The sequence below is a fragment of the Pleurodeles waltl genome, chromosome 12 (genome assembly GCF_031143425.1).
Source record: "Pleurodeles waltl isolate 20211129_DDA chromosome 12, aPleWal1.hap1.20221129, whole genome shotgun sequence".
In the NCBI taxonomy this organism is placed as follows: Eukaryota; Metazoa; Chordata; class Amphibia; order Caudata; family Salamandridae; genus Pleurodeles; species Pleurodeles waltl.
In genome coordinates this window covers 601,722,374-601,736,025 of record NC_090451.1, presented here as the reverse complement: position 1 = coordinate 601,736,025, position 13,652 = coordinate 601,722,374, and the positions used below count along the sequence as shown (strand labels likewise).

The 13,652-nt window shown below is 42.3% G+C and overlaps 1 protein-coding gene across 2 annotated transcripts in view; it reads right to left on the bottom strand.

The window, feature by feature from the left end:
- Nucleotides 1-13,652, bottom strand: part of B4GALT3 (beta-1,4-galactosyltransferase 3) — a 342,042-nt gene that overhangs the window by 68,264 nt on the left and 260,126 nt on the right. For both annotated transcript variants that reach the window (XM_069217831.1, XM_069217830.1), the window contains exon 2: nt 12,121-12,438. In XM_069217831.1, coding sequence (XP_069073932.1) covers nt 12,121-12,373 — 253 coding nt within the window. In that variant the 5' untranslated portion in view covers nt 12,374-12,438. The remainder of the gene's footprint in view (nt 1-12,120; nt 12,439-13,652) is intronic.

The following is a 13,652-nucleotide window of genomic DNA, read 5'->3' as shown; positions in this document are numbered from 1 at the left end:
AACTTCTACAGAATGAGGTCCATATTTGTACTAGAGTCAGATGTGCTTTTTGTTGGAAAGTCAGGGATTTAGGGATTGGATTTAGTTCTCTTTGGTCCAGTGTTTTGCTCTTTGTTGTCCCTGAGGTCTTTCTCTTTGTCATTGGTATCAGCCATGGTCCAAGTATTGCATGGCTGCTTCTCTCGAGTTGGTAACGAAGATGTGGCATTGTGGGGCTCCTTGTTTAGTGTTTGATCCAAGGTGTGTAGTCTATGCTAGCTTCCGTTGAGCAAGTGTCCAGTTTAATGTTTTATTTGGTGCATTTTAGGTGTGAGAGGAAAGACGACGATCTTAGTGCTAGTAGAGCACAGTACTACTGACACCTCTCGCTTGTGGGCGTTAACGTGAGGATCCTGTATTGTTCAGTCAATGTGCTTTACGTGTTACTCTGTTGTCTTGGGTGCATCAATCTTCAAAGTCATCTGATAACTCCTGTGAGATTTTGTTGTAGGAGACCTCTGATTATCGTTTTTTAGACCTTCCTATGTAGTGATTCAGTAGTGGCTTAGTCAGCCATGTTGCAGTGACTCTGTGGTCTATGGCGGTTTCCTCATTTATACAAAATCAGACAATGGCGTCATTTTGGTCTTTGGCGACTGGATAGGTGGCTGCTTTAGGCAGAAATGTGGGATTGTGTGGATGGATCAATTGAGGCAGCACCAAAATCTACTAAGCATCAGCTTCCCCTCCTGTCTGATTGTGGCGGGACTTGTATCAGCACCATAGGGGTTAGTACAGGCAGTACTGTTAGTAGCTCCAGCTCCGGCATGGGGGAGCTAGTATCTGATCACAGCAGGGTTGTGCGCTGGAGACTGTAGATGAAGTTATGTCCTGAACTCATCTGAATCAAGGTAGGGAATGTGTATGAGGTCGGTATAAGTCGGTTTGTGGAGTGCCTTTATGGAGCGCTTTTAATGTTAACCGTGTGCTCGCAGCTTGCAAGATCACAGAGGCCGCCATTTTAAAGTGCATGCGTAGGGCCTTGTTGGGTGGCACTGTGGTTACATGCGGTGGGTGGCATGCAAAGTTCTGAATTCCTTTTAGAGCAGCAAGTGCTTCTCTGATCACAAATGGAGTATGCCTGGAACCTGGGGGCATATTGTGGATTACAGAGCCTCTGTAAATGGAGTCCACTTTTTGGTTTATTTAATGTTTCCTTTCCTTCACTGCACTTGAAGTCTAACATTGTACCACGACAACTGGAGGAATCACCCCCTCATTCTAGTTTCAGGGTTTCAGCTTGCGGTTAAAACACTCCTTCCCTGCATTTCTCGAGTGTCACCATCACTGCTCAAAATTTGTCATGTTTTTATATAATTGGCTTACACTGGCTGCTTCCGATTAGTCTGAAACAGGTCTATGGGTTTTCCCTTGTGGTCACTGTCACAGTAACTGCTGTTTAACATTTTACTATGTAATTGTTTGCACAAAATGTAAATAAAACCAATTTGAATAAAAAGTCTATAACATGCTCCCTCGACCTGAGCAAAAGTACTAAGCTACATATGAGTGGGCGAACGCGTAGTTCATAAGAGTTTTCGAAAACCACATGTTTTACAGACGCATGTCCTTTAATCTGCCAAAAAATCTCAGGCTGGGGTGAAGTTCATTTATGATATAAAGGCTGGAGGCACTTGCCTTCTCCCACTGACATTATAAAAGCGGAGTGGAGACGTCTATTCAGGAAACAGGCTTCAGGATACTTTGCTACTCAGAAGTTTTTAGTGCTTAATTTGAATTGAGGGTTTGCTAGGGCTAAGCTTATTTCAGAGCACCTGGACATAACAGGTCTTTGAAATCACGACCGCACTAACTGCACTGAGCCCGGATGGTGGTACATTTTGTTTGGAATATCAGCTGCTAACAGGCAACATGGTAACTGTGAGAGATGCACGCACATTTTCATTTCAAGGGTGGCACTCCTATAACAGTGGGGCCAGTGGCTCACAATTTCTTCCTAGGCACCCCCACACCTCCAAGAACTGTGAGCCACACGTTGACTACCATTGGCTAATCTGTGCTTTTGTTGGCTCGGTCAGCTTTATACTTCCTACCCACCTTGGAAGTATTCAATGAAGTGGGAATCATTTGGTTGGGTTGAAACTAGTGTTGCTTGATTTAAGTTTAGATTTAATACTCCAACCAAAACAAAGAGGATACCTCACTGTGACCCTAGGCAAACACGTTGCATATCCATTTGTTATTGAACTAAGGCTCAGATAGTTTGTGTCCTATTAAAAATGCTGGACTTTTAAAACAACACTTCAAAGGAAAAACTGCACTAAAAAGTCTACTCAGAGAACAGTCCAGTCAAACCATCTCTTAGTAAATGCAAACAGTCTTTGGCAGAGAAAATAGAGAATCTCCAAACCCTCCGGAGTCAAAGTTACGCGGTATACCTCAGCAATGCTGCGTTTCTATGGACAACTACCCCAACTATCTGAGAACAGTACTGAATACATTTGGAAACTAGAGTACAGACTGCACCAAATTTGGAAAGTCGACAACAGTCACAATGTTGAGCACAGTGACCACATACTGCTTTACTCAAAGCTAATATGGTGACATTATATAAGCTGCAGCTAGGCCTCCTGCTGCTGTGATGGAAATTCCTGGGAATAAGGCACGGTCAATGATGCCACTGAAGTACTAACCTTCCTTCTCACTGTGCCGTGCAAGAGCAGCTCCCGCAGGTGAGCTCAAATATCAATCTTACTATGCATGGGTCTAGAACTATTCGCAAACTCTCTGACTGACCTGCTTCGCTTTAGGCTGCCAGTGATTATTATTTACAGGAAGTGTAACTGCCAAAGTCGCGACTTCCCGACAAGATCAGGTGCACTAAATATCCACATGGCAATGCTGGGTTACAATGACTTGAACGTTAGAAAAACAGATTTCTGGTGTATAAAAAGCATTAAACCAAAATTCACAGGCTGCAAAAACTATGTCACTCACTGCAAAATGTCTATAAACAGCTGCAGGACAAAGCCTTTGATGGGAAGAAAAAGTACATTTTCCGTAAGTGTTCACAGATCCTCTGCAGAGTTTGGTTTGAAACAAGACATGAAGTAGTCGCCTAACAGAAGTCTTCTGAGGTGAATAGTTGAGCAGAAGGCTGAGTTTTAAATACCGAAGAACTCTTTGAATGTTACAGTAGAGGGTCTACGATTGATGAAATACAGTAATAATTGGCTTTAGTAGATGATGTTAAAAAGTGTACCTGGGAGTATGAAGAAGAAACCACAATAAAGAATTATGGCATGCCCTGTGAGTGCTAGAAGAATTTTGCGAGGGATTCTTGGATGTATGGAAAAGAGTCAGATAGTGACTATTAGATTCTCTAATATTCATATCTGCAGGAAGTGACATAATTACAATTTTCAGCACCTATCACCAGCCTTCCGTTTGCCTACTTCAGCCAGAGTCCCCAGCAAAGAGTGGGAACAAGCAAGATCATTGCTTGTTTGGGCGTGTTAGGGCTGTGAAGGGCCTTCGGCCAGAGCCCCCGTTTCTCTGCAAATCTACAAGGTCTTGTCTAGAACCCCACAAAGCCATACCCACAATCACACTCAGACCTAGACAACACACTCACATAGCTCTGCATAACACATCGACCCAACTTCCTACACATCCCACTAACTAATAGATACACTAAAACTACTGAACACACATTTCAACTCATGCTCAATCATGCTATGCAGTACTCCATGCTTCAAATACCACAGACCTCACCACCTATCACAAACTTGATAGCCTCTTTATCATAGAAACATGGTTCATCCCCAACATCTTTGCACATGCTAGATTTCCTAGATTCCAAAGGCTTCAGCATTCACTGTGCGGACTGCACACAAAAATGGAGGAGATCTCACTATCATCCTGACATCCTCTAAGTGCTGCATACTAGGGAAGCAAGAGTCAACTGCCTTGAAGCCCTTCATGTGCCACTTCTCAAACTCTGCAACTAGGTTTAGCACCTTCCGCCTCATCTGTAGGCCTCCCAGGTACAACAAGGGCTTTACTGAGGAATTCTCAGACCTTTCTCACTGCCCCATTAACCTGAGATGCCCACTCCACACTTGTGGGTGACTTTAACCTCCCAGACAGTGCAATCTTGAAAAAAAGCAAGAGACACTTCAGTAACACACCCAATGTGGTAAAGCACATCAATCAACCAACACACTTCAAAAGCTAAAACCTCAAAATCATATGGTAAAAAACCACCACCAATTCAATGCAAATTACTCAAACTTTTGGAAAGGACCAACCACCTTGCCATCTCTAATTACCTGCTCAGCATCCGAATCAACAAACTGAGGTCAACCAAAAAGACAACATCAAACCATAAGATCCTTCTAAAAAGCCTCAACAACAACCAAAATTTTGAACTCATCTCTCACCCTGACAACTCCACGTCCGATGTCAACACCCTTCAAATTTACTTCAAGGCTTTTCTGAAAAAACATGTGAAAACCTATGCCCCAACTAAAACAAGCACGATTAAGCTAAAACCTTTCAGCACCCTGGTATTCCAAAGACCCTGCCAATAACAAATGCTGTTTCATCAAACAAGAAAGAAAATGGAAGGTAAACAGAACAGCCCACAACTCATACTACTGTTGTCTCTCCGAGCAACACACAGAAAACTCACCACATCAGCTAAAGCAAAGTCCTATACTAACATCATTAAGGAGAGGTTAACAAAACCCTTTTCAAAACAAATCAAGCATTGCTTCAACCCCTACCTGATCGTAATCCCTCATTTATCAAGGTCAAATAGAATGCCATCATTCACTTCCTCAGTGCACAAAACAGAAGATCCTAAAGCACACCAACAAAACCAAGCATGCTTCTGTTTTTTAGACCAACTTATTCCTCTACCATCATGCACAGGTCACCTTTCAAAGTCCTAACTCTTCCAGATCTCAGTTAAATACTCCACCTCCTCCTCATCTTTCATCAAAGGACTCTCTGGAGAAGCTCTTTCACCCCTACACACTATTGTCAACACCTCCCTCACTCAAGGCCTCTTCCGAGAAGCTCTAAAATAGGCCACATCCTTACACTCCTGAGGAAACCTAACTAGAGCAACTACTGGCCAACCACTCCCCTACCATTCATCAGCAAGATCATTGAAAAAGTAGTCAACTCCAATATCACATCAACTCCAAACAACTCATGCCCGATCAGCAACCTGGCTACAGGTCATGTTGCAGCACAGACACAGCTACCTTACACATAATAGATGATAACCTCCTTCCACAGATGAGGATGTCTCCACTTCCTTATATTCCTGGACCTCTAAGCTGTCCTTGACACCATACCACCCACCCTCATCACAATCCTGCAGTTGTGAATGGGATTCACTGGCGATGTCCTTCAGTGTTCTTCTACCTTGCCAACAAACACTTGTTCGTCCAGATGGGGACCTCCAGGTCCCAGAAAATTCTTATTACCTTAGGAGTCCAGGGTTCTATACTGTCCCAGACATCTTCAACCTATACATGGAGCCCGCTGAGCTCCATGAAGAGGATAACAGCATCAAAGTTCAGCAATGCACTGATGATACACAACCCTGTTTGAAAGTCTCCCCCACTGCAGACATCCCATGTCTCAAACATTGCCTGTACCTCACCAAGACCAGCACTTTCATGAACCTTAACCCAACTATGAGAGAGCTTTGATGGCTTCAACCACAACTTCCACCCAATGTCAAGTCACTTGGATTCACCTTGGACTGCAATCTAAACCTCAAGGAACATATTGCCAAGGAAAAAAGGCGGTCTGGAAACATCTCTTTCTACAGAAGAAAATTAAACCATTCCTCCTACACAGTGACTGCCAAACTGCGTTCGGGCCCTCTTACTCTCATATCTGGATGGTGGAAACACCCTGCTCCATTTCATTACAGAGCTCACACAGCCCCTGCCCCATAAAGGCATTGTATGTGCCATGCCACATCTCAAGCAGAGTCGGAAGAAACACGACCAACCACATTACCCCCATCTTAATGGAGCTCCATTGGCTTCCATTGTCAAGTCACACAATCTTCAAAACCAGATACATCACTTACAAAAGCTGTCACTACCTGCCATCCACTCCCCATCCCCTGCTGTTGACTTTATACCTGCCTTCAGTGCTGTGCTGCACCCCTCTGCATTTGTCTACGTTTGCCCTAAACATAAGTACCACAAGCATACATGCATCATGTTGGAAATGGCCCGCCCTACAGGGTCACCCCCTAACTTTTTGCCTGCCTCCTCCTATTTATGCTGGATTTTTGCTCTTGTTGGCCTTAGGACTCTCTACACTTTCCCACTTCTTTCCTGTGCTAAAGTGCTTGCACTCTCTCCCTAAAACGTGGTTAACTGTCTTATACCCAATTGACATATTTAATTTACTTGTCTCTTGTAGGGCGGTATACAATATAGCCAGGGTATTTAAATTAAATGCCCGAATGCAGTGTCACACTGCCACGTTGTTTTCGCATTTAAAACCCCTTGTCAAACCTAAGCTCTCCTTTTATTACATATAGGTCACCCCTAAGGTAGGCCTTGGGTAGCCCATGGGGCAGGGTTTTGTGTAAATTAAAGGTTGGAGCTGTATTTTTAAGTTTTAAATGTCCTGGTGGTGAAAAACACCCAAATTCGTTTTTCACTACTATGAGGCCTACCCCTCCTATAGGATAACATTGGAGATTCCTTATTGCCTTTAATAACCTAAAATTCCTACTTGAGAAGAGGTAGATATATCATGTTTGGTACCTGTGGAATGGTAATGATAAACCCTCTTTAATGATAAAGTCCGATTTATCATTACAATTTTGAAAATTTGCATTTTCCTACCCTCAGCCCTTTGTGCCTGCAGCCTGTCTTGGGTCACATGTCTGGGTGTAGCTGACAGACAGACAGTCACACAACAGTGGAATTAGTTCAGCCTCAATGGGCCATCATCTGGTTGGAAGGGGGGGTAGGGGCGCAGGGGGGGCTGAGCACAGCCCTACTTGCATCTGAATAGGCTGTGTCCTATCTCCTCACAATAGGCTGTATTGTTACTGCAGCCAGGTTGGAACCAGGGGAGACAGGAAATTCCACGAACGTCAAAGAACCTTTCTAGAAGTGTCTCCCACCTTCTAGGAGTAGGGCATCTGGGTATAAAAATAGGTCTCTCATACAAACGCTTCAGTTCACTACTGGACCTGAGGAAGGACTCTCAGAGGACTGTCTGCTGCTGTGACCTGCTGTGCACTCTACCAGAGTGCTTCTGTACCTGGAAAGACTGCTTTGGTGCCTGCCTGGAGACTGTGTTGAACCCTCTACAACTGCAACCAGGACTACCAGAATTGGCTCCAATGGCTAGTTTGCTGGCCTCCTGTTCGGAGCCACAGGGACATAGCAGGCTCCCACAATCTTGAACCTGCACCTGTACCCAGTCTGAGTGAGTTCTGAACCCCCAAGTGGTCTCCATGTACTCCTGGAACCTTGGGTGTGGTACTAAAGGTGACCAAATGGCCACGCATTCTTTTCTTGTAGGTGCCATTTTGAAACTTAAACTTTATAAATTCATAACTCCGGTTCTACTGCTTGGATTTTTGTTGTTTTGGTGTCAAATACTTTATTAAAATGTACTCTGATGTTTTAATTTGATTTGGGATTTTTCTTGTGTTGTGCTTGCCACTTTATTACTCTGTGTGCGCTGCATAACTACTTTACACATTTCCTCTAAGTTAAATTGACTGCCTTTTGTGCCAAGCTACCCAGGGTTAAGCACAGGTTAATTTAGTGACTTTTTGTGGGTCACCCTGCAAGGAATTGTAGCTGTTGCTTGACCAGGGCTCACACTTCAGTCCTCTAAAAACCCAATTTCTCACACATACATACACTAGTCTGTTACTAATAATAAAATGTTCTTAACATTCCTGCTGATCATGTCAAGTGATATCACTATTGTTACACCTTCTATGGATCAAAGACAGAGGAATAAAGGCCTTACAAGAGGCAAAGAGATATTTAAACAAATCTACTAGCCATAGTCCCTGTATTCCTTTGCGACTCAACTATCACTTTTACCCAAATCAATTTTATTTATGAAGGTGCCAAACTGATTGGCAGCTTCTATGGGTGACAGCAGAAAGTGTCCTGTTGGCCACACAAAAATGGCACACCAACCTGGAACAAGAATTAGACTAGTACACCCAACACATGTACTTACACACAACAATAATAATGCTATTCTTAATCGTTCACACAATATGTAAGAACCACTAGTGACTATTTTAAAAGAAGGACTTATTGTAAGGCTAGTGCTGTAATTTCCTGCATGATCTGAACGACTTGTTAGAGTCTTGCCATATAGACATGCATTTACTTCATTGAATAAGAGCTGCTTCTGAGTGAGTTTTAGACAAGTTACACACAAAAGGAGGGAAATCAAACAATGCCTATTAAAAGGTGTAGATTGTTGTACTTTGGATTGACTGAAATACAAGAATAAGTGCCCCATGGATCAACAAAGCAGAAGATACTGGGATCTGCAGAACGTTTAACTTGTTTGCTAAAGCGATAACGTGTCTGTCTACAAGATTGAACAACTGACTTTGCCTTGTTACTTGAATCAAAAGTTACCTTAAGCAGAGCTCTTGCTGCATTAGGGAGGCCCGGAATTCATCCATGAATAGAGTACTTACTCACCAATCAAATCCTTGACATGTGCATAAGATTTCTGATTAACTAAAAGTTGTAACCTAGCAACCTGTTCTGTAGCATCCACTCATTTGGATGTATATTGCTCCTGTGGGAGAGCACTTAAAATCCGTTTCTTCACTGTCTTCCAATGTAAGGGGATCTGTAGCAGGATTAAGGAGGAGGTAGCTAGGAGTTCGTGCCACAGCTTACTTTGCAGACGCTTGCGGTGATCCGCCCCCACTAGCTGGTGGATGTTCTTGAGAACTGAAAACGGGTGCCATGTAACAATAGCCCCTTAGAATAAATATTTCATGCCACAGATTGCTTGGAAAGCCCCTAACACTTAATGGTAGCTCCGAATTCGATTTTTCTTATCAATTCCATTCTGTTTATAAAAAAAAATCCACCAACTGACCAAAGACCATAGTGACATCAAGAGGCATTCAGGAAAATTAATTAGCCATAAGAGGCTGGCTTGAATTGATGGTTTTGTCACAAGCTAATGGTCAAGGACACAGATCTACAAGATTTCTAGAAAATGGAAGCCCAATTTGCTATCTTCAAAAAGGGAGTGAATCAAACATCCATTTCATCGTGCAAAAAGCCAAGGAGCCAAGGGTTTGACCCGAAAGCCAAGCACTTCATTACTTTAGTTAGTGTATATTTAGTGACCCATACGGCCGAAGATGCAGGGACACAGACTTCCCCACCACTCCTTCCCAACTGTATAGCATGCATACAATGTGGTATCAGCGAAACTTGTATTACATAATGTGACTTGCTGCAGATAAGAGTTTAGCAGAAAATACTGTTAAATGCTGGATCCAAGTCAATAAACCTGCACTCAGGTACCTTAGATAAGCAAGCTCAGCTGAACGGACTAGGGAGGAAGGCTGACACAACAGGTGCCAAACTGCATCCAGAGTATATGTACACAGAAAATAACAGAAGGAATGGTTTCAAAGATGATGCTCTTTGACTGCTAAATCTTGGGAAAGGACGCAGAATGTAGAGCTAGTGTTGAGCCAGCCCCTGATTTGCAAGAACATGTTGAGGAGATGTCCTGTAGGGGGTACAGTTGGTCTTATTAGCAACTACCTCGGTGGCCTTTGTAAACCCTATCATACAGGGGCTCCCCAGGGACCAATGTATGAAATACATTTCAGAATCACCATAGTTAAGCCTTTCCCAAGGTCTTTCATCCTTGGCAAATGAAAATGCAATAAAGCAACTGATGTATGGGTAGTTCAAGTCTCCAGACTTCGTGGAATGATATAAACGGTGACACGGGTGGATGGGAAGGCATAGCTTACCATGTGAGAGCTGTCTACAATTCCAATTCTTAATGCACTGCTGACTTGAAGGTGCTACAAAACAACCTTTAACATCATTGCTCAAAGCTGAGCATGCAATGTGAAGTTCTAAGGGCCATCTGCTCCCTCAGCATATCTGCTAGTACATTTTCTGTGCTTCTTTTCCTGATAACACTCTTTCCAGGGGATTTCGTCGGGGATGTTGTGGTTATGAAATAAGTTACCTTGAGTATAGTATAAGTCATGCAGAATTGCCACAACTTAGAGTCTCTAAATAGGAAAGTGTTCTTTGCCTTCTCACATGTAGCAGAGAACGTGTTTCAGAAAAGAGACGCAGAAATGAAGCCTGAACTTACACAAGGACATCTCACTTTCCTGTCCTTGTCCATTCTACATCCGAAAACTGGGAATACTGAAGAAATGCTAGGTAGAACCAGACACACTCAGATACTGGAGTGTGTTTGTGATTTATTTCAATGAGCTACTGTTCTCTTCACCACTTCTCCTCGGGGGGAGGAGATCTGCCTACACACTGGCATGCTTAATACCAACCCATTCACTCTAACCACTACCTCCAGTCTGCTCCGAAGTTCAGACAATCTCTACATGGAAATTCCCACCAGTCATCAACATGATTCGGATGTTCTTTGGCTATGTACCCAAAGTTTGTAATGCTATTTCTCCTTTAATCCACACTATTCCATCTCTACTATCCCTTTATAAAAAAAGATCGGAAAAAGTTACTTTTAAAGAACGTCTCTCCCCCCTTCTATCTAAATGATTGTTTTCTCCTGCTTCAGGAGTAGGAGGTTATCTTAGATATTTCTCTCCCTTATGTGCTACCCACTCTATTAATTGTGTCTAGGATTCCCCTAAACCGTGTCCCTCCGAATGTACCTGCTTTCTTATTCTTGTTTTGCCTTGAGGTCTACAGATTCCACCTTCCATTTTTGACCAGCTTTTCATTTCCTTGCCCTCCTCTCAGGTTTACAAACACACATTTTCAATGTAGTTGCATGTACACAGGCACCGTTTCAGTACAGTAGTAGTCAAGTATTAATCATTTTTTTACTTATCCTTGTAGTTTTTGCTTCACATTTTGCGCACTTTGATAATCTCTGACCGGGAACGCGCTATAAAAAACTACGTAATAATTAAACTGAAATGCAGTTCCAAGTAAAGGGTTGCTAGAAGGTTGATAGAGAAAAATGTTGGTTTATAACTGCAGGAGCAACGGAGATGTGCATATTATTTTCACTCTTTCAAATGTTGGAAAAATGTTTTAAAAACTGATTCCAAACAAACCTTAGTGTGCATGTGAACAATGTCAAATAAGTTCTGCCGAGGAGTCTATTATGGTAAGTGAGCCTCACCTTTGGCTGGTAAGTTAAGACTTCATTCTATGAGGGTTCTCGTAATTCCACTTCTTAATAAATTGGACGGGCCAACGTATCTCACACACTCATAAAATTGTCGTCAGGTCAAAACAATTAGTTTCAGTCCTGAACGTAATGGTAATCGTTTTAGATACACTTATTATATAGATTGAAAAAATATTTTGTGATTCTCAATTAAAAATGAGGGTAAACATTTTTTGGGGGGATACGAGACACTCAAATTTGACAAGCAGTCTTAGAATAGTGCCTCGTCATGATTCATACCATCATTTGATGGCTTATGAAGATAAACTGAAGAATACCAATTTGAAGTCATAGACTTCCAAGCACAACATAATAAAGTGCATGATAATTACACCTCAGCAACAAGGGGATATAACCTTCATACATTAAAATATTAAGTGATTGGAGATTGTACTGTTTAAGGATGTTTCTGGGATTCTAAATCTAAGGATTATAATGGTCCAGTTTACGGAGTAGAACTAGAAGGCTTTCCACATACTCATGAATCCTGCATTCCTCTCATGACTCCCAAGTAGTGCAGCACAATCTGACTTAAGTGCAAAGATGTACAGTAGGATGCTCATGTGCAAACCATTTATCTAGAGTGCATGGTTTAGGAATACTGAATAAGTTGTTTTTTAAACAGTCCTGAAAAAACACTCATTAACAAGTTTGACTTACCAAGGTAGGGCGAGCGATCTGGACAATTGGGCAAAGAGTCAGACAGGAAACCATGATGGTGCTGCTGATGAAGACGGCTTAAGTTTGAATAGACATCATGGGTTCGGGAATAATCAAAAATTGGGTCTGGATTGCGCCCAAAGATGGATGCCAGGCTGCGGAAGCCTCCAAAGGAAAAATAGACCATGAAGGCAAACTGGAAACCAATGAGCATGGCCAGAGTACACGGCCTTTCCAGTAGTCTGCGGATCATCTTCTCCAGAATGTTTATTTTCTTGCAAAAAAGCAACCGTTTGGCTCTCCCTTCTCCAAGCACTTCTGTAAACAAGATAATATGAAAACCATTAGTTACACATGAATAGAAACTGATACTGAATGTTTAAAAGCCAGGTTGCAAATCACTTATCACAAAGGTTTTTCCATTCATGAATTTATCTACATATCCATTTGGTATTTTATACACATATATTACCGAAAAAACTAACAGAGGGGTATTGCTTTACAAACACCTAAACGTCCTTCCTACAGTTCATCAGAGCTACCTATGAAACATTAGCAAAAGGACAACCAATCCCTTGCCAAAAGTGGTTGTTTGTGCTAGATGGGAACACTCCTCTTATGGGCTTATTAAGAATAATCTGAATTTGTTAAGTTTTCAGGAGTTGTGCTCAAGTTCCACAATGTAACATCTAGTTTTGAAAATTAAGGTTTTCAACAGAGAGTAAGGTGCAACCATATGCCATAAGATACCACATGCAACACACATTTTACTTTTGAGATTTATCAGCAGTAGAGCTTCTCTAAAGGTTTTGATCCCATCCCTTTACAGTATCATTCTTCAGGCGGCCATTATTTCCGTTCTCACCTCGAACTGTCAACAAATAAGTTGTGAGTAGACTCCACATGTGTTTTCGGTCTTGATGGTGGTGGCAGTTCCTCAGCAAATAGTTCCAGTCGTTACTTGCAATAAGTCATACCAAATAACCAGCGTTTAGGCTTAGGCGCTGATCTTTTGTCCCAGTGCATAGTCACTGTGCATTTTGCCAGTAGCAGTGCCACTGCCACAAATTTACATTGATGGTTGTAAGTATTTGATTAGGCCAATTAAGCACACCTGAGGGGTACAATGCACCCGTTCCATTATCATAGCCGATAGGTTGGTTGGTATCTGCTCCCAGAACTGCTTAATGGGCTACCCATCCAGACCAGGTGTATAAAGTCCGCCTCAGGTGTCCCACAGCATGAACAATTTGCTGCTCCTCGCAACCCATACTTACGAAGCATAAAAGGGGTGTGATATGTTTGTTTTAAATATTTAAAGGGAATTATTCATAAGTTACAGTTAGATGTAATCATTACCATTAGTATGTAGCCGAACCCCTACTCCACTGTGGTTAAGGGTGTATTGAGTGCAGCATTCCATTTATCTAGTGCTGGAGTCTGGGCAGGTTGCCTGTCATTTCGGGCTATGTTGTACAATCTTGTGATAAGGCTCTTGCGTGTCGGGCTAGTTAACAATATTTGAGCACTCT